Source organism: Nanorana parkeri, unplaced genomic scaffold (assembly GCF_000935625.1).
Source record: "Nanorana parkeri isolate BGI_ZX_2015 unplaced genomic scaffold, ASM93562v1 scaffold157, whole genome shotgun sequence".
NCBI lineage: Eukaryota > Metazoa > Chordata > Amphibia > Anura > Dicroglossidae > Nanorana > Nanorana parkeri.
Window position 1 is genome coordinate 909744 of NW_017306425.1, and position 21723 is coordinate 931466.

General features: G+C 43.1%; 1 protein-coding gene across 1 annotated transcript in view; it reads left to right on the top strand.

The window, feature by feature from the left end:
• Nucleotides 1-7781, top strand: part of NFU1 (NFU1 iron-sulfur cluster scaffold) — a 31486-nt gene extending 23705 nt beyond the window's left edge. The window contains exon 8 of the mRNA XM_018554413.1: nucleotides 7673-7781. Within this exon, the coding sequence (XP_018409915.1) occupies nucleotides 7673-7723 (51 nt within the window). The 3' untranslated portion in view covers nucleotides 7724-7781. The remainder of the gene's footprint in view (nucleotides 1-7672) is intronic.
• Nucleotides 7782-21723: the final 13942 nt, after the last annotated feature.

Here is a 21723-nt window from a genome sequence, read left to right on the forward strand (position 1 = left end):
AGTGACAGCTGGGCGGACTCGCAACTTGCTCCGCCCAGTTGTTTTTCATTGGCCGGGAACTCCTTCTGCACTTCGGCTCAGCTGAACATGCAGAGCATGTCCGGCTGATCGAAGGCGGCTGATGTATGGCTGAAATCAGCTGTACAAGACTGAAGTGAATAGTTGAACAGTGTTCGGCTCACTTCACTTCGGCTGGGTCATTCACTCGGCTGCCTTCAGCAGCTTTGTGAATAACCCCCTTAGTTTTACTGGAATATGTAAAAGGGGGCTTCTAACCCTGCTCATTACATATGCTATGCTCTCTATGTAATAAACTTCTATTACTGTTAGTCCAAGCTTTGTCAGTATACTTTCATTGAAAAGTGTACCCGACGTGGATGACTCTGTGTCAGCAGTTTAGCAATGTTTAACATATTTAGGGATGAGGTTCAGATTCGCCGCTACCATAATTTCATGGCGAACCCTGTGGTTTTCAAAATTGTGGCCCCAGATAACGAATGTCTGAATTTACTCAGGCGTTTTTGTTTTATTTTTTTTCCAGCCATAATGTACTGCATGGCCCGTTACCAATGGCTAGCAGGCTTAAGCTGTCCATATGCCTATAGATATTCGATCGGAAATTTTCGTTGCTGCCAAGAACCTGCGTTTGATTCTAGCTCAAATACCCCACCAAGCACAGACCAATGTTGATCTCCATAATCATCTGTTAGCAATACTAACTCACTGTATTTTGTCGATTGACAGAACAGATTTTGGTTTGCACATGTGCAGTGTTCTTGCTTTGATTTTTTTCGTACGAAAGTTTTCCGGCCTCACCCTCTGGGAAAAATCGGCTGAGATTACAGTAAAAAAAAATCGGTGTCCCATCAACTGATCGATTATCGTTTGAAAGACTATTTGTGGACGATAGGTGTATGGGCACCTTTAGGAGGGCCAATAAGGGGGCTTTTGGTTAAGCAAGCCCATCGCTATAAAAGGGGGGCACAGAACAGCCATCATGACACTGTACTGAACCCGATGTAGGGAAAGCTGACAAATTGCATAGGGAGAGATTATGATCAGTTAGTAAATTGTACTTTAATTCTGACTGCTAGCTCTTTGGCCAAGCAATTTGTTTGCTGTCTTTTTTTTATCATTAGAGGGGTGTTTGTCTTTAATTTTGTTTTTATTTGAGGTCAGTGGTCACTTTTAGCTGCTGACCAGTCTGTTTTTGTACTGCAAGGCTTCCCTTTAAAAAAAGTGACCGCAAACAAAGAATTTGCAAGCATTTGACTTCAAAGCGTGAAGTATTACTGCTTTATTTTACATATTATGTCACCTATGTCATCTAGCCAAGGTTTCGGAGCCCCAAAATGTTGGCTATATGACGTATGTGACATAATATGTAAATGAAAGCAGTAATACTTCACACCTTCAAAGTCGAGTGCTGGTGAATTCTTTGTTTGCTGTTACTGTGACATGGCGCCATCCGTGTTCTCACTTCGAGCACCACTAACGCTTTTGGCATTGGTCTATGCGCTGTATGGAGTGCAGATGACTCACCACTACACTTTTAAAAAAAAGGTAGGTACTCGTATTGTACAGTCCAATTGTAATGTGTTATGTTGTATGGTGACCCTTAGAGGAGCTCATAGTTGTTGGGAGTAAGAGCAACATATTAAGACGTTCCAAAGGTCAGAGAATGTCTATAATTGCCTTCACCTATTTTTGGGACTTAGGGCCCATTCACACCACATCCAGATCGTTTCTGGACCCAAAATGCATCCTGATGTATCCCTATACTATTTGTGGCCTCTGTTCACACCAGCACAGTCTGTTCCAGACCATACCAGAAAATACTGCATGTCTCATTTTGTCTGGTCTGGAACGCATGCAAACGCACCTGAAAGACCATTTTAAGGTTTAAAAAAAAACCCAGCTCCGGAACGCGTCAAAATCACAGTAAAAACACCGCATAACGCAATGCACTACGTTCCAGATCGGGTTTGGAAAATGGTGTGAACCTGTCCCGACAGAAGAAAACATGTTGATGAACTGGAAGCACGCACACGCCGCATGTTTTCTTTTGCATTAAAATGTGCAGAAACATGTCATGTTCGTTTGTTTCCGGCAGAGGTTGTATTTACTTCTTCTGCCTGAAAAAAATCAACAAAACATGTCATTTAACGAGGAGTGCCCCATAGTCTGCATATATTTACGTGATGCGGTTCACTGCCACTGGTTACTTACATAAACCGTACAGAACAATAATAACACAAAACTATAGTAAAAGGTTTGTGGGTCTTGCTTTTTGGAGCTAATAGGGGAATGGAATGAGACAGAAGGTGCCCCTTGCTGTGCTTATTTGTCATAAAACACAGAACAAAAGCCAAGACCTTTTCAGCTGGACTCACTGACTGTCATGGACACATCGGGGGAGTGAGAGATATCTCCAGGCTACTGGGCACCAAGACAGGAAAACCAGTTAATGTTGAGATGCCCTTTTGCCAGCAGTGGGCAAAGCAAGTCAGGTTAAAGCCAAACTGTGGTGTGGGTGAGCGGCAGCAGCTCTGGTGCCATAAATACACAGTATGGCAGATTTCCTACTGGACTCCCTCCAACGCCGGCAGCTCCACGATCATCATTGCTCTGCATAGCCACAGTTGCAATCTTCTCAACCGCTTCCACATCTGCATGGGTGCTGAAGTTGCATTATTATTATTATACAGGATTTATATAACGCCAACAGTTTGCGCAGCGCTTTACAATATAAGGAAGACATTACAATCACAATACAATTCAGGACAAGATGGTAAGGAGGGCCCTGCCCGTGAGAGCTTACATTCTAAAAGGGAGGGGCCAGTGATGAGACATCGTCTCCATTCTCGCGTCTTACAGATGTCCGGAGTGAACACTGCACCTATGTCACAGGCAGTGTACACCAAAAATTGAATTGGTGGGAGAAGGGAGAAAGTGTTTTTTGACAGAAGGGACATGCAAAGTTCTTTATGCCAAGGAGCTGTAACTTCTCACAATCAAAAGTACAGAGATTCTGCACGTTCTAAGAGGTTGGGAAATTCTAAAGTGATGATTCTTGACCACAGTGCTTCAAGATAAAGTTCATCCAGTGCTTATCTGTGATCACTGTTTACAGAAGCAGTGACCACAGTAAGTAATGACTCTACTAGACCACGGAGAGCCCATAGTCATGTATAAAGTATGTCATCACTTCCACTTAAATAAAAGAGTCATTGGTCAAATCTATCCACTTATATATCCTTATGCGTTTGAGGCTATATAAACCCTTAGTCATAGGAACATGAATTAACCAGTTGCTGACCTTAGGCTTGCTATGTACAGGTGAAACTTGAATAATTAGAATATCGTGCAAAAGTTCATTTGTTTCACTAATGCAACTTAAAAGGTGAAACTAATATATGAGATAGACACATTACATGCAAAGCAAGATAGTTCAAGCCGTGATTTGTCATAATTGTGATGATTATGGCTTACAGCTCATGAAAACCAAAGAACCCTAATCGCATTATATAGGGCATACATAGCAGGCCCTGTCCCTCTCCTCCTGCCTCACCCTCCTCGGTTAGGGTGCTGCTATGTATACAAAAAAAACGTAATTGAATTACATAGAACGTACATAACATGTCCTGTCCCTCTCCTCCTGCCTCACGCTCCTTGCATAGTGTGCTATGTACACCTAAAAAAACTTTGATCAAATTATGTAGGGCGTTGATAGCATGCACTGTCCCTCTCCTCCTGCCTCACCCTCCTCACTTAGGGTGCTATGTACACCAAAAAAACAAAAATTAATTATATATGGTGTACATAGCATGTCCTGTCCCTCTGCTCCTGCCTCACTCTCCTCACTTAGGGTGTTATGTACACCAAAAAAACAAAAATTAATTATATATGGCGTACATAGCATGTCCTATCACTCTCCTCCTGCCTCACCCTCCTCGCTTAGGGTGCTATGTACACCATAAAAACATAAATGAATTATACATGGCGTACATAGCATGTCTTGTCCCTCTCCTCCTGCCTCACCCTCCTCGCTTAGGGTGCTATGTACACCAAAAAAACATAAATGAATTATACATGGCGTACATAGCATGTCCTGTCCCTCTCCTCCTGCCTCACCTCCTCGCTTAGGGTGCTATGTACACCAAAAAAACCTAATCAAATTATATGGGGTGTACACTGCATGCCCTGCCTCACCCTCCTCGCTTAGGGTGCTATGCACACCAAAAGACATATGGTAATTGAATTATATATGGCGTACATAGCATGCCCTGTTCCTCTCCTCCTGCCTCACCCTCCTCGCTTAGGGTGCTATGTACAACGAAAAAAGGTAATTGAATTACATAGCATGTACATAGCATGTCCGGAGGATCTAATGCTGAGTGATATACAAATAAGGTACATTTATGTTAGTCGTTAAGGTATATAAATGCATTTTTAAGATTTACCTCCTGAACTTAGTGTCACTTTAATTATTGTCCTCCTGTTTTCATTTAGATTAGTACTCATGGTTGTGACAATGACATTAACCTCTATAGCATATGTTGTAGTCTTGTATGGAGTTTAAACGTTGTTGTAGTGTTTTATCTAAAGATGGCTCTTTTATTCAAGCTGGAGTGTTGCCATTCTTTGTGCATTTATGGGTGGTTCCTTTTGCTATAGTACAGATGTCACACAGGAACTCTCACTCTAAGGACTATTAGAAATCCATTGGAGAGATGAGTAACCAGTATATGACAGATGGTGTAATGAGGCTTAGCCTCTCTTTATTTTCTTTGGGATGTATATTTAGATTCTGTCAGGGTTGATTGCCCACAGATAGAATGTGTCTGTAAAGCCAGGCGTCATCAATGTGGATATATAAAATGTCTTTGTTTAATAGTTATGCACCAAAGTGTGTGACAATGGAATCCTGCTGTTACTGATTTCTTACTTTTACTTGAGTGCCTGAGAACCGCTTGCTATATAAGTTTGTGTCTCTGCTCCACTATCTCTCTATTGTACTCTATTGAACTATTGTAGTGTTGGGCACATTACGGAATTATCTTGTGAGGAGCAGGAAACCAAACTTGTGGAATGTTTTGTTTTTTTAATGACAGGTCAGGTCAAAGCCATTCTTCCCTCAGTCTCACTTCATCATCTCAACACTGTTATCAGGGCTCAAAATTTCCACTCGCCCCCTCGCAATTGGCGAGTGAAAATTGCGTGGGGGCGAGTGCAAATGAAGCCAGCTCAGGACTTGAAATTTTGAGCCCTGCTGTTATAAATATGCCACATGAGCGTGCAGTGATAATCTTCTAACTTTGTGACATGCAGCATTTTTTACATCACTTTCCTGTTGGTCAATGAGCCCACCCATCACTCTGGTGTTCAGTAGGGAGGTTTACAGGCTGGGAGGGCCAAGTTGGACTTTTCATGTGACAGAAGAGGAAACTGAATGCTTAAAGTGACATTAAACCCTCAGATTTTTTAACATAAACCAATACTGTAATGTGCGCCTTACTGTAATCCATGGTAGTTTCCCTTCTCTTTGCTGCTCTTCCTTTTAAATCCTCATGTCTTCTCATGCTGGGGAGAACTTCCCTTTGCAGCTGAGTGCCTCTTCCTGTAGTGCTGGCTCAGGTTGCAAACGTACACACAGACACCATGTAGCCATTCCAGAGACAAGGCAGTCTGCTGCAAAACAGAAGTTCTCCCCCAGCATGAGAAGACATGAGGATTTAAAAGGAAGAGCAGCAAAGAGAAGGGAAACTACCATGGATTACAGTAAGGCACACATTACAGTATTTGTTTATGTTAAAAAGTCTGAGGGTTTAATGTCACTTTAAAGTGACACTAAAGTCTGGAGTTAAATCTTAAAAATGTATTCAAGTACCTTTTAAAGTGGAACTTTCCCCATATCTTTAAAATAACAACAAACACACCTTTAGAAATGTTTAGTAATGACAATCTACAAACACTTCTAGATAATTGCCGGCTTTGTATTGTTTGCATACTTTGTTTCTCTTTTCTTCTCCAGTCTTCTGACAGTGGCCATTTTTACTAAGGGCAGATAAATCTTTTAGATTGTAAGCCCTCAGGGGCAGGGCCCTCCTTACCGTCTTGAATTGTATTGTGATATGTCTTCCGTATATTGTAAAGCGCTGAGCAAACTGTTGGCGCTATATAAATCCTGTATAATAATAATAATAAGAATAATAAATCCATCTCTCTTTACTTCCTGGAGGTCGGGCACATGTGACCATGCACATTATTTCAGGGGAGGAAAATGCCTTTCCCTGAGATCTCGTGAGATTCCCAGCAATTCTCTGCTGATGTAATCTTCCTGGGATGCAGCGCTTATCATTTGTGCCAAAGTGGACCAGGAAGTGGATAAACTCCATTTGTATGTAAATGAAAAACATGTTTGTTTCACTAATGAATGCAATAGGATTTTATATCAGCATGCGGAGCTGCATGTTGAGGTGATTTTTAGTGAAAGTGGGTAAAATCTTCTTTTTTTTAAAATGAAAACAGTGGTGCGCCTTCCCTAGTGTAGATACATTTTTATTGAGCAAATAGCAAAAGTAGAATAATACAAAAGAGTAGATGACAATAAGCCTTCAAGGTCAGAAATTGATGGTCACATCTTAACAAAGGCAAGACACAGCATGTGAGAGCAGCACAGATGACAGCTCCTGTGTTACAGCACAATATGCCTGGGTTAACGCATTTCTGTGGCCACGCCCCCTTCCCCAGAAAAGCAATAACCCAGGCATATTGTGCTGTAACACAGGAGCTGTCATCTGTGCTGCTCTCACATGCTGTGTCTTCCCTTTGTTAAGACTGACAATCAATTTCTGACATTGATATTTGCTCAATAAAAATGTGTCTACACTAGGGAAGGCGCCCCCTGTTTTTGTTCATGTTTTATCAGATATCACAGTCTCCCTGACTGATGTGGGGCAGCGACCTCTAGAACTTCTGTGTGCATATGTCTTCAGTGGAGTGGTCGACTCCGGCGCTATTTGCTTCTATTTTCGAAAAATCTTTTTTGTGTATCACTCGGCTGTAGATCCTCAAATCATCTCTGAATTAGTGCTGACACTGTCCTTCCTTCTGGAGGGTGGCTACTTTTGTTCCCCATGGTCCCTGTGTGTGTTGTAAAGTAGTCACCGCTCCAAGCTCCCTCCTGTGATGGACTACAATCTCATGTTTATCTTGCTAATTTGTATTGAGATTGTAGTCCATCACAGGAGCGAGCTTGGAGCGGTGACTACTTTACAACACACACAGGAACCATGTAGAATGAAAGTAGCCACCCTCTAGAAGGAAGGACAATAATATGCAGAGTCAAATCTCAATCAATGGACCCTTTAGGCACATATACTTTGGTGCCCAGAACAATATCCTCTCTTACACAGTACATTTTCTTGGTTTACTGGTATTAGAATAGTAGGACAATGTCTGCTAATGAGAGGGAAAGTGAATGTGTGTCTGTTAACTGTATAGAGAAAGCCACCTCCGTGCGTCTGCTGCAGGCCTACTGTGCTTCATGGTATATCTGGCCCTTGTAATGTGGGATAAGGAGCTCTGGCCTATACAATACACAAGTATAGAGAAGAAAGCCATAACTAAAACAACTTAATAATTGTTTGACTTTTTATTTTTTTTATAGGTGACTGATGATGATGAAGATGATATTGGAAAAGAACCAGCTTCTTCCTGAATGTCCCTTCTGTCTTTGTCACAGCATTGTCACCTCACTGCAGATTGGCCCTGCCATGTGTTTATTGGGGGAATTATTTGTCTTGTTTTTTTTGGCCCATTTAATTTTTTTATTTTTCATTTCAATGTAGAAAATGACAAGAGCGGCCTCTGCTGTTCCTTCATTAACATAAATGCATATTTTGGTTTTCATTTTTAGTATATGTAATGATCTCTGTGTTTATATGTTGCTGTATTTATCAACTGAGTTGAATAATAAAGTGTAATTGTATGTATAGGATTCCTGGTAAAGTTATTGCTGATGTGAAATAAGTGACATTATAAGACAGAATGTTTCATGCTGCAGTAGTACCATAAGCTGACCATAGATTTAAAGCAGACCATTACCCCCTTTCACTAAAAATCACATTAGCATGCACCTCTGCACGCTGATATGAAATCACCTTATATGCATTAGCTACACGTTTTTTTTGCTTTTACTTACAATCACAGGTTTTTCTGTTTCAGTGAGGCACTGGTGATGTATCCCGGGCCTCACAGATGAAACCTCGGGAGGTTACATCACCAGTGCCTTCCTGTAAAGTCTCATCTGTAAACTCGCAAGATCTCGGTAGAAAGGCATTTTTCTCCCCCTGAGATGATGTGCGCTGAGTTCCAGGAAGTAAAGGGAGATGGATTCAACTGGTCTCAGTGAAAATGGCCACCACGAGAAGAATGAGGAGTAAAAAAAGAATAAGGTATGCAATGAACAAAAAGCCGGGAATTATCTATAAGTATGTTTTTAGAATAGATATATGCCCCTTAGAATAGTGGTAAAGCCTACCCTCTTATCTCAACACAAAATATATAGAAAAGTAGCAATTTATTTATTGACCAAAATGAATACATTCCACAACATACATAGATATCAAAACAAACCATATATCCCCTATAAAAAGCATAAAAATCCCATGGGAAAGGGACAAGAAAGAAAAGGGCGATGCAACATATCAAATATCATAATGACATAGGTAGATATGGATATAATGTAGTATTTCGTATATGAATGACAATGCCAGCGGGGAATGGTATCGGGTATATAAATCCATCAAAGAAATTGCAGCAAATGTGAGTATAGCCCAATCCTCACGGGGAGTCTATCATGGGGGACCTCCAAAGATGTCCATATGAGATTGTATAACGCTCTTCATGTGTCAACAAAGTAAAGATGCATGGAGACGGCTTCCTGGCCAATCAGGAAGCCGGGTGCTGCATCATTACACAGCGCCCGGCTTCCTGATTGGCCAGAAAGCCGGCTCCATGCTTTCTCCTCACCTAGTGAGGAGAAGCATGGGGACAACTTCCCTGCTAATCGGGAAGCATGTACCTTTAAAAACACAGGTCTGCAATGTCAACTCTTTTATTTCTACCTTGACAGATTCCCTTTACATTTTAACCACCATTCCAAGCTGCAAGTCAAATCAGTTTGTGAACTACAATCTAGTAAATGTGAGGAAGTCAGAAAGTCTACTTAATAGAGAAAGCATCACAATCCCAGACAACTGAGCATGTGTTTTAAGAAATGCATAAGCAAAGGGGTTCCTTTCAGTGAAAATCAAATGTTGCACAGATACTGAAACATAGCCAACTGAAGTTGTATAGAAATCCCCGCATTTCCTGTAATTCGGAATTTGGCCCTGACACTTTAAAATCCTCCTCATTGGTCACCAGATTGATGGGTGGACTACTTGATTGGAAGGAGGGAGAGAGACCAAGTTCAAATATCACAGTAACTTCAGCTGTCCTTATACCTGCACTTGGACGTGCAGATTTCACAGGCAGTTATTGGTTAAAGTACAAGTGAAGCCAAAACCTTCTTTTTTTTTCGGTTTTGGATAGAGTAGAGAGGGATTAGAACAGCTGTCAGGTTTTTATTGCTTTCTGTGTCCCGTTAGGAAGATTCACTTTCTCTGTCCTGGTGGCCATTATCACTGGAAGAAAATAATACATTTTGGGTTGCCATCAGAACAGAAATAGATGGGAAATCTTCAAATGGGGACACTCGTTCTGGTGCCCCTGCTGACCACCAGAAATTTCCCTCACTTTGGAAGGATTTCTTCTCACTTCCTGTTGTGGCTTTCACACAGGAAATGAAGGGAAATCTAACCAATGGGATAAAGAGGGCAAAAAAAGCTGACAGGAGTTATAACCCTCCCTTACTGTATCCATAGCTAGAAAAAAAAATGTTGCCTTAAGTTCTACTTTAAGAGTTTCTAAGGCAAGTTTTATTCTGATTGGTGACTGAGGAATTCATTAATACTGACTCTAGTAGGATGTGTTCGGGAATAGCTCTTTTGTAAATCTGATAAGCATACCGAGTTTCCAGATTGCCAATATAACTGGATAAATAAGTGAAGCCCTGAGTAGGTCAGCTGTGTTCCTATGCTCATCAAGACTTCATAGATAGTACTAAAATTGTGTATCCGGTTGCTTCAGTCTTCCATGTATCAGACATATGTCAACTAATATCAGTTACTAAGGATAACATTTATTTTCAAAGTTCATCACATAGCCGGTTCCTCAGCTGAAATTACTGACGTTATCAGGCCCAGAGTGATCAGCAGCCCTCTACAACTGTGTAAGATAAGTATCAAAGGTGGAAAAGGGAACCAGTACTTCTTCCTGCCATCAGGAGAAGAATCAGAGTAAAAGTTCACTCCCATCAAGACATGAGCTGCAAGCAAGAAGAAAACGGTCTACTTGCCGTGTGATTATTTACGAGCTGTACTGCATTAGGTCACCATGCTGATAAAAATCTCCTTGTTGCTGGGAACATTGACTTCCCAATATAAGGTAAACTATAGACTTCAGGTGGCAGTCAAACATGCTGACATGATCTGAACGCCTTAAGGCTAGAGAGACAGTGCAGCGAGTCCCAGACCTGCAATTACAACTTGGCTGAGCCTGTATTGACTCTGTGGATAAGGGAGGGATGCTGGGTAGTATGCAGAGAGAGGAACCAGCTCCAAACAGAATACATTAGTAATAATTAATATTTATATACTGTAGAACTTTTCTCCCTTGAGACTCAGATTACGTATCAAAGTTGTGTTGAGGAAGATAGGAGATGAGGCAGCCATCTTGGGCACTCTCAAATCAATAGAATAGCCTACTCGAGCCACTTGTAGACATTAAACCCTCAGATTTTGTAACATAAAACAATACTGTAATGTGCGCCTTACTGTAATCCATGGTTGTTTCCCTTCTCTTTGCTGCTCTTCCTTTTAAATCTGTATCTGTTCTCATGCTGGGTAGAACTTCTGTTTTGCAGCAGACTGCCTTGTCTCAGGAATGGATACACGGTGTCTGTGTATAGGTTTGTATCCTGAGCCAGCACTACAGGAAGAGGCACTCAGCTGAAAAGGGAAGTTCTCCCCAAGCATGAGAAGACATGAGGATGTAAAAGGAAGGGCAGCAAAGAGAAGGGAAACTACCATGGATTACAGTAAGGCACACATTACAGTATTGGTGTATGTTAAAAAATCTGAGGGTCTAATGTCACTTTAACCTACAGGTATGTCTTTGGAGTGTGGGAGGAAACCAACACAAGCACAGGGCAACATGCAAAGTCCATAAAGATAGCCACTATGCTGCCCATACGTACACTCTATGGCCAAAAGGTTGTGGACACCTGCCCATATGAGCTTGTTGGACATCCCATTCCAAAACTATGAGCATTAATATGGGGTTTACCCCCCATTTTTCAGCTTTAACAGGACGACGTATCAGCCTCCACTCTCTTGTCCAACATTTCTGGAGGTCAGGTACTAATCTTGGACGAGAAGACCTGTTTCTTAATTTACGTTCCAATTCATCCCAAAGGTGTTCAGTTGGACTTAAGTCAGGACTTTTGAGTTCCTCCACCCCAGACTCCTCAAACCATGTCATAATGACAAGTAATTTGCATCTAAACTTAATAATTTGGAGGGGCTTCTACATACTTTAGGCCAGATAGTGTATGTATAACACACGAGGTGCTAGAGGAAAATACCGTAGTTGTGACTACAGCAGGTTGGCTGATTCATTGTTCCTCTAAATCGTTATTTTTAGTAGTTGTGTGGCCATCTCACAGACATGTTTTCATCGCCTCATCCCTCAGTTGACAGTCATCTCATGTCTATAAGTGGCTTAAGCTACTACCATTGACATACAAAATAAGACAATAGCACAGCAGAGAATCATGTCACCTGTAAGGTAGAACTAGTGACATCGCCTCCTGGAATTTGCTATAGCTGCAACGGATTACGTAAAACTAATATAAAGAGGAAGTGAGCGGATTTGCTGAGCACGTTGCTGATTTATTTCACTTCTTGCCAGGAGTTTCTCTTTAAAAAAAATTAGTAAGATGGTGAAGTATTGTTTTATTCTGTGTTGCACAATTGCAACACAGAATAAGTACAAAGAGTACTTATTCAAGAGTACAAAGGAGCATGTGCCAATTTTTTCCTAACAATCAGGGATGTGTGCCGAGGTGGCTGTACAAGTCAGTGTTGGCAGTCTCATGTAGAGCACAGGAGAGGAGAATGAGAGAAAATCAGGCAGATCTTATTTTTACTGCAGTAACGTTTTCACATCTTATTTCATTGCTCTGCTATTTCCCGGGTGGTGGACAGCAATACGCTCATCTGGACAAGTCCTACATTTCTGTTTACCATGGTGTCAGAATTCACACAAAACTTTCCAGTCTGGTCTATCTGCATTGCTCAAGACGTGGTTGTGTTTTCTCTAGTGTGGGTATATGTGCTATACATACTGTATGTGAACACACACACAGACGGGGAAACGAGGTCCTAGCAGCCACTGCCACCATCACAGGCATGAAGCTGACCTTTCTTCTTTAAGCCAGTGTTTCTTAGCCTTTTTTCAGTCATGGCACCCTGTACAAGTATGCAAAACCCTGAGGCACCCCAGTGTAAGAAGTCAAAGATGTAAATGTAAAATTGCTGTGTGGCCCCTCCAAAATCCATGTCAGATACATATCCAAGATGGGGAACTGGTATGGATTCTAAAGGGGGAACACACAAAAACAAAAACAGGAGCTTCCCCCTTTGCATCCTTTACATAAGTCACCCCTTCAAATCAGGAGCCCCTCTTTACACCAGAAGCCCCTTCACATCAGAGCCCCCCTTCATATATGAAGCTGCCCTTCACATCTGAGTTCTCAGTACCCCTTCATATCAGAGTCTTCAGTCCCTCCTTCACATCAGAATCCTCAGTCCAGCTTCACATCAGAGTTGTTAGTCCCTCTTCACATCAGAGTCCTCAGCCCCCCCCCTTCACATCAGAGTCCTCATCCCCCCTTCACATCAGAGTTATCAGTAACCCCTTCATATCAGGGTCCTCAGTTCCCCTTCATATCAGAGTTTTCAGCCCCTCCTTCAAATCAGAGTCCTAGGTCCCCCTTCACATCAGAGTCCTCAGTCCCCCCTTCACATCAGAGTCCTCAGTCCCCCTTCATATCAGAATCCTCAGCCCCCCCTTCACATCAGAGTCCTCAGTCCCCCTTCATATCAGAGTCCTCAGTACCCCCTCACATCAGAATCCTCTGTTCCCCTTCATATCAGAGTCCTCAGTCGCCCTTCACATCAGAGTCCTCGGCTCATATTTATATCAGAGTCCTCCATTCCCCTTCACATCAGAGTCTTCAGTCCCTCTTTCACATCAGAGTCCTCAGTCCCCACTTTACATCAGAATCCTTAGTTCCCCCTTCACATCAGAGTCATCAGCCCCCCTTCACTTCAGAGTCCTCAGTACCCCCTCACATCAGAATCCTCAGTTTCCCTTCATATCAGAATCCTCAGTCCCCCTTCACATCACAGTCCTACCATGACATCAGGAGCCGCATCTCCGACACCATGGCAGAGGGTGGGAGGAGCAGTCCTGGACGGAGGTGAACTTCTGTCCTTTTATGAATGGATCCCACCCTGCCATGAGTAGCAGAATTTGTTTCAATGGTGTTGGCGGCCCACCTGTACCATGGAAAGGCATGACACTATGAAAGTTTCGAGGCACCACTTAGGAAGCCAGAAGGCACCCAGGTTGAAAAAGGCTGCGCATACTTTTGCCCATGTTCACATGCTACACTAGTGTGAAGTGTCGGTAACACAGTGAGTTTCAATAAGCCATATTCTGTAAGACAATAGCTACTCTTTCACCAAGGCCACTATGCAGCTTGGTACCATCAAGCACTTTCTACAGTCCACAGGAAACTGCCTCTACCATAAAAAGGCTGTTTGGTTGCATTGGCCTCTCAAGCCAAATGTTCCAAGTCCTCTCATGATATATAACCATCTAGAGAAAGTCTTCCAAAAAAATTCCTCTGGAATGAAAGGGGGATTGGAGAGATTAATATAACTAACCCTGTCTGTACTGTGCTGCCAGATCTCATTATCAGATGTAAATAAGATTTGAACACTGTCTTTACAAAGATCTAGAAGCATTGCATGTTAATGAAGGGAAGCTCAGTCTGTCCCTTGTCTTTCTATGGGGACAGAGAGCATTTCTTGTCACGGACACATGTCAAAGGTAAGAAGCATTTTTTTAAATATTATTTTCAGGTATGCTGTGTGAATGTGAACACATAACAAACATAGAGTACAAAAATAGGAACATCCTCCAGTATATTAACCGTCCTAAGACCGACTCCACCCTTATTTTCAGCTGCTGCGTGACCTTTGTCTTACTCTCAATAAATGACACAGCGCTCTCTTCCTCTATTCCTATTCTACCAATCCCCAAGCAAAATAATGTTAGAAAGAGCTCATGTGTGTGTCCTTATTCACATTTATAACTTACACATAAGTCCTTATTTGTTATATTTTATACAAACACCATTTTGTGATCTTTGGAGTACCTTAAAAGTCTGTTTTTTTCTTCTCCTTTGTGTAATATTGATTATTGGGATGTGGTACTCCCCCGTATGCACGCTTCACTGTATGATCATAGCCTATTGATAATAAATTGGGACACTTTATAACACATATCACATCGGTTTATTTGTGTTCACAAGTTAACTTATTTATTTTGTTTGGATATTAGTAGAACAGGAATAGAGGAAGAGAGCGCTGAGTTGTTTATTGAGAGAAAATAGGAACATACTTCTTAAAGGAAACCCAGAATCTCTGACATGTAGCAAAGCCTGAAGCATGAGACAGAGCGCCTTTTTGTACTCTTATCATATCCCGTCTAGACTACTATAACTCCCTCCTCTGTGTTGTCATGCTGAGCAGTCTGGCTCCCCTCCATTGTAGTATGATTGCTCCATCCCTCCCACTCATCATAACGCCATTCCTATATCTGCTTCTTTACAAGAGCTGCTTATAACAGGCAGAATACAGTGCTAATTTGGTTGGATGCAATTTAAGGAATTAGGACAGAGTTCAGAGGGCTGCAAACAATACAACTGACATTTTTTTTGTAGCATGTTGCTATTGCTAATTCGTTTTTCTAAATTTGAATTTCTACAAACAAGCATGCAGGCAGTGAAGTGAGAATGAAATCAGAACACCTTCGTACAGAAAGTATAAAGTCAGTAGATGACTGGCAGGGTTTTAGCATTTTCAGAAGCAGAGGACCAGTATGGAGGATGAGGAGATAACAGAGAGCTGGAAACATTTTGGGCAGGTTTTGAATACCATAGATTGAATGGACTGAGGGACCGGTTCACCTGCAGGTAAGGATCGGGCAAATGCGGCCGGTCACTGGGACAGGAAATTGTGATGAAACTGATAGGAAACTGTGACTTTGAAGCTGGATATCACTGCACGCATCACAATTATGGTTTTTACGTAATGCACATAGCTTTTCAAATGCAACCGGTGTTGTGATTTTATGGAGCCTGGTGGTGCCTGCAGGGCCACCAACGGAGTGAAGTTCATCCAGTTCAGCATGAATCGGCTGAACCTCGATTTGCATTGCACTTGTAAAGAGAAAAAAAAAATGTAATTTCAAACTTTTTCCTTTAATATCACATTATGGCCACTAGATGGAGCTAAAGGAATTAATTTATTTTCTATGATCCTCAGCTCCATCTAGTGGCTATAATGTTTAATTACAACACACTACATTCCCAGAAGGGAAAGGGATTAGATCACCTGTCAGGTTTATATTGCCCCCCCCCCCCTTTTTGTCCTGGTGACCATTATCACTGAAAGTGAAAGAAAATCCCCAATTTTGGGTTGTCACCAGAACAGGAAAATATGGGAAATGTTCCAATGGGGACACTAGTTCTGGTGACCCTGCTGACCACCAGGGATTTCAGATAGGAAAGATGGCACATAGATGGCAAAAAAGCTGACAAGCCTTCTTTTACTCTATCCAAAACTATAACAGACGTTTTGTCTTCAGTTCTACTTTAAGATGTCTTTTTATAAACAGATTGTGGGCCATTAACCCTATCAGTATATGGGAGCATTTGTTGTGTGTGAATGTATGCAAAAAGGTTCCAGTTTTTTTTTTCTTTTTACAAGTGCAATGTCATTTCGAACGTTTTGGTGTAATATCACATTATGGCCACTGGATGGAGCGAAAGGAGCACAAGAAATAAGTGTTTATTTTCTATTTTCCTTAGCTCAGGGGTGCCCACAATTTTTGTGATAAGATCTACTTTTCAAATGATGAGCTACATGAGATCTACCAACGCGAAAAAAACCTCCCTCGTTCTCTCTCGGCTGGCTGTCTCTCCTTGCTCTCTCCTGACTGTCTCTCTCTCTCTCTCTCTCTCTCTCCTGACTGTCTCTCCTCTCTCTCCTGGCTGTCTCTCTTCCCTCTCTTGGCTGTCTCTCCTTACTCTCTCCCATGGCTGTCTCTCCTCGCTCTCCTGGCTGTCTCTCCTCGCTCTCCTGGCTGTCTCTCTTGGCTGTCTCTCCTTGCTTTCTCCTCGCTCTCCTGGCTGTCTCTCCTCGCTCTCCTGGCTGTCTCTCCTTGCTCTCCTGGCTGTCTCTCCTTGCTCTCTCCCCTGGCTGTCTCTTCTCTCTCTTCTCAGCTCCCTCTCCTCGCTCTCCTGGCTGTCTCTCCTTGCTCATCCTCCTGGCTGTCTCTCCTCTCTCTCCCCTGGCTCACCTTGCTGTATTTTGCAAACAGTGCAGTGCAACAGGCTGTGTAAACGAATATTCTTTGATCTAATACATAGCACTTCAACCACCAGAAAGGTGTCAGGGAGCTTGGCTCAGCAGACTCAGGCTAATAGGTAATCATGTGTGCACAGCTAAATAAATATACCAAAATGGAATAAAGGGGCCACCATTCACACCCTTCGTGATCTACCAGCATCAGCTTTGAGAGCTACTGGTAGATCACGATCTACCTAATGGGCACCCCTGACTTAGCTCCAACTAGGGGCCATAAGGTTTAATTACAACACTCTACATTCAAACTGGAAAAAATATATTAACAACATTTATTTTTGGTATAATTCACCCAAAACTAACAGTCACAGATATTTAAAGGATGAAGAGCCCTGCAAATTATTTATAAACAGACCCCAAAGTGTTATCTGGAAGACAAACAGTGTGTTGTTTAGGCTGAGACTGAGAGTGGTGCTGTTTTGGTTAAAAGAGATATTGCAGCATGGAGGACAAGATCTTTAATTTGTAGGAAAAGAACCACAAGTATGAACTCCTTACACCGAGAGTGTGTCACCATAAAGCTGAAGAATGATTCATCATGCCCACATTTTGCACATTACCTTTGTAAAGCCAGCTTTCATAATACACCCACTGGAGTCATAAAAAAGGAATCTGATAAGGAATTTTTACTCTCACTGTTGTGTAAACAGGAATCACCCTATTGGCTGCCTTTAATCATTAAAAGTCCTGAAACCTGTTTGGGTATTCTAACAACAGCACAATGGGGGGGAAGCGAGGGTAATTCCCTAATTTATGTTGTTGGCGTGGATGTGGAAATCAAGCTTTTTCTCTCATTCAGCCCTTAGGGGCTTAACAGTAAACGATGGTCCTAGAATTATTGCTTTCATTCCCCCATGCACAGGGATACCTAATATAAAACCATCATTGTTTTTTTCCATTTAAATTCCTTATTAGCTGCGATACATATACAACGCAATGACAGTTGGGAACAGGTTATATTAGTTGTATTTGTTATATTATTATTATTTATTTAGTATTCTTAATTAATTTCTATCAAAAGGGGGCTGAAAAGCATCCTGGCAACCACCAATGAAGTCCAGGCCACTCAGAAGGGACAGATGAACCCAAGACATATAGTGAAGGGGGTCAGGCAAGGGGAGGAGGCACATTCTTCAGCAGGTTGAAGTGATCGGGTGGCTTTAAGCCACCCAATCATTTCAGCTTGGGAGGCGGCAGTTGGGGGAAAAAATGTGGCTCTGCTGCCGACATAATAGTTATGGATCTCTATATGATTTGATTAAGGAAACTAATTTAGGGCTGAAATTGGCACAGCTAAGCCCTGCCCTCTGCCAGTTCAGACCAGTGAAAGCATCTGCCAGCGAAAGTGTTGAAGGCCACTGAGGTGCTCTCACTGGTCTGGACTGGCAGATGGCAGGGCTTAGCTTTGCCAATTCCAGCCCTCAGAGAGATCCCTTTATCAAGTCATACAGAGATCCATTTGGTTATAGTACCTTGAGTCCAAACAAAACCTTATCTCGCCCTAAGCCCTGATGAAGGAGGAGTGTTGTTGCCCCCGAAACTTGTTGGCTGTTTTTTGTTTAATCGAATTAAAGGCATGTTTGGACTCTTTCATCTTTTGGTTTGGCGCCCTTTATATTTCATTATTGGGCTTACAGTAGATGTGAATTCAGGCTTCAGTAACAAAGTTAAACTAAATCATAGAGGACCACAGCTGAGGCTTTTCTTATTATATTACCGTTCAATAGCAACCAATTCAGTTATTTTCAGGGTAGACACTAACACAAAGTTAACATCAGCATAACATTATATAGCAATCAATAAAATAGTACTTTTTATATGTACGGGTCTGTACATGTGACCCAAAAGAGGGATAATTGTGGAGGAATCAGACTGTGCCTCCTTAATATCTGGAGCTATGCTTATTCTATACAGTGTGTACTGTGAGCACATAGTACATATTGGTGGTAGTCATAGCCAAGGTGGGACTCATGACATCATGGGACCTGTCACGGCTGCCCCATGTGCGACCCCCAGTACTTACACCCAAGAATAGGGTATTTCCAGGCACAAAATGTAAAAGTTCTCAGCTGTGAAAAGTCTGGTTCTAAATGTCAGACTTTCCTGAGTCAGCCTGTACACCGAGTCCTTATAAATCACAAATAGTTACCCAAGCGCTCTACACTAGGGGTGGGTATGCTTAAGTCTCAGTCCCTTCTGCTTTTTCCAGTTACATGCATGTTCGTCATTCCGTCAGAACAAAAATAAACTCTTTTTCTTTGGTCCACTCCCTACTACAATTGTGTAACAATCACGAGAGAAGAATCTGTGATGCATTGCAATCTGCATGTGTAAAGAGTGATTATTTGTGTAGTCATGCATACTCTATGACACTAGATCTAGGATCTGTACAAATACTTTAAAGAGATATGCTAATGTAAACCTCATTACTGAACAATGCTCCAAATTACACATTGCAGGGACATTTAAATACTATGGTGGCATTTAAAGGCTGCACATTGATTGAATTTTCTGGTCAAGGTGCCCACAGACATGAGACAATCATCATGAATATAAGCAATTCAGACTGGAAAGGGCAATGACCCTTAAAGGAAATATAAACCCTCAGGGGGTACAAGCAAGCAGTAGATATATGCAAAAACATTAAAAAATACATTTAAAAAAGTTACGAAAAAGGTTTAAACTTACCTGTGTCTCTGCTGCCCGCTCCCGTCTGAAGATCTCAAAAATCTCGGGCGGCTGCAAAGGATCATGGGACGGGCGCATACGCACTACAGATCTTTGGCCAGCAGACGAGGAGAGACACAAGGTAAGTCAATGTAGGCAGCCCGGCAGCGTGCACCCGCACAGACTCCGTGGGACAGGAAGACACAGCAGTCAGCGCTGGATCAGAGACCGGCACCAGCGCTGGATGGACTCCTGAAAACTACAGGAAAGAAGATGATTGGATCAAGCGGCATCATTTAAGGTAAGTCCTTACACTAGCATTGGGGGGAGGGAATCCTTTAATGTCACTTTAAGGTTTTTCTTTCATGGTTGATTTTGAGGGAGAATGTGACTGGGTCAACTGGCTACAGACATCGGCACAGACTCTTTCCTAAACTGGGAGACCTAGATCACACTAGAATTTTTCTTTATGTATAGAGAATGAGATGGGAGGTGGCAGAGATAGAGAGTGATATAGGGGCTTATGGCAGACAGGGAGTGGTGGGAGAGGAACTGGAGAGAGGGATGAGAGGGGCAGGGGAGAGGAACTGAAGAGAGGATAACATAGACACCGGCACTCCAAGTAATGAATCAATGGCGTCTGTTTATTGACGTATGAAACAAAGCACAATGCATCAAAAAGCAAAGTTTTGGGATCTCACAGGATCCCCTTCATCAGGCAAAACGAGTGAAGGGGATCTCATTCTGCCTGATGAAGTGGATCCTGTGAGACCCCAAAACGTTGCTTTTTGATGCATTGTGCTTTGTTTCATACGTCAATAAACAGACACCATTGATTAATTACTTGGGGTGCCGGTGTCTATGTTATCCTGTGATTATAGACAGTTGCCATCTGTCGACTGCCGCAGCCCCCGTCTTTTATAAGGAACAGCGGTTTTGAGTGCGATGGGTTCATCGACTGTATCAGGAACTGGAGAGAGGGACAATGGGAGCAGAGTGGGAGAGGAGCACAGGAGAGGTACTGCAGAGAAGGGTTGAGGGGAGCAGGGTGGGAGAGGGACAGGAGGAGGAACTGGAGAGAGGGATAGGGGGAGCAGAGTGGGAAAGGGACAGGAGAGAGGGATGGGGGTGAGCAGGGTGGGAGAGGGACAGGAGAGAGGGATGGGGGTGAGCAGGGTGGGAGAGGGACAGGAGAGAGGGATGGGGGTGAGCAGGGGGGGAGAGGGACAGAGGAGAGGGATAGAAGAGAGAGATGGGGGGGAACAGGGGGGGAAAGAAACAGTGGGAGAGGAACTGGAGAGAGGCATAGGGGGAGCAGAGTGGGAGAGGAGTAGGGGAGAGGAACTGGAGAGAGGGATAGGGAGAGAAGAGTGGGAGTGGAACAGGGGAGAGGGATAGAAGAGAGGGATAGGGGGAGCAGAGTGGGAGAGGGGCAGGGGAGAGGAACTGGAGAGAGGGATAGGCGCAGCAGAGTAGGAGAGGGACAGGAGAGAGGGATGGGGGTGAGCAGGGTGGGAGAGAGACAGGGGAGAGGGATAGAAGAGAGGGATGGTGGGGAGCAGGGTGGGAGAGGAACTGGAAAGAGGTATAGGAGGAGAAGAGTGGGACAGGAACTGGAGAGAGGGATAGGAGAGAGAAGAGTGGGAGAGGAACAGGGGAGAGGGATAGAATAGAGGGAGCAGAGTGGGAGAGGGACAGGGGAGAGGAACTGGATAGAGGGACAGGGGGAGCAGAGTGGTAAAGGGACAGGGGAGAGGAACTGGAGAGAGGGATAGGGGGAGCAGAGTAGAAGAGGGACAGGGGAAAGCGATAGAAGAGAGGGATAAGGGGAGCAGGGTGGGAGAGGAACTGGAGAGAGAGATGGGGGGAGCAGAGTAGGAAAGGGACAGGGTAGAGGGATGGGGGTGAGCAGTGTGGGGGAGAGGGACAGGGAAGAGGGATGGGGGGAGCAGGGTGACAGAGGGACTGGAAATATGGGGGAGCAGAATGGCAGAGGAACTAGAGAGATGTATGGAGGGAACAGGGTAGGAAAGGGACACGGGAAAGGGACTGGGGTGAGCAGGGTGGGAAATGGACAGGGGAGAGGGATAAAAGAGAGTGATGGAAGGAGCAGAATGGCAGAGGAACTGGAGAGAGAGATGGAATGGAAGAGGAACTGGACAGGGAAAAG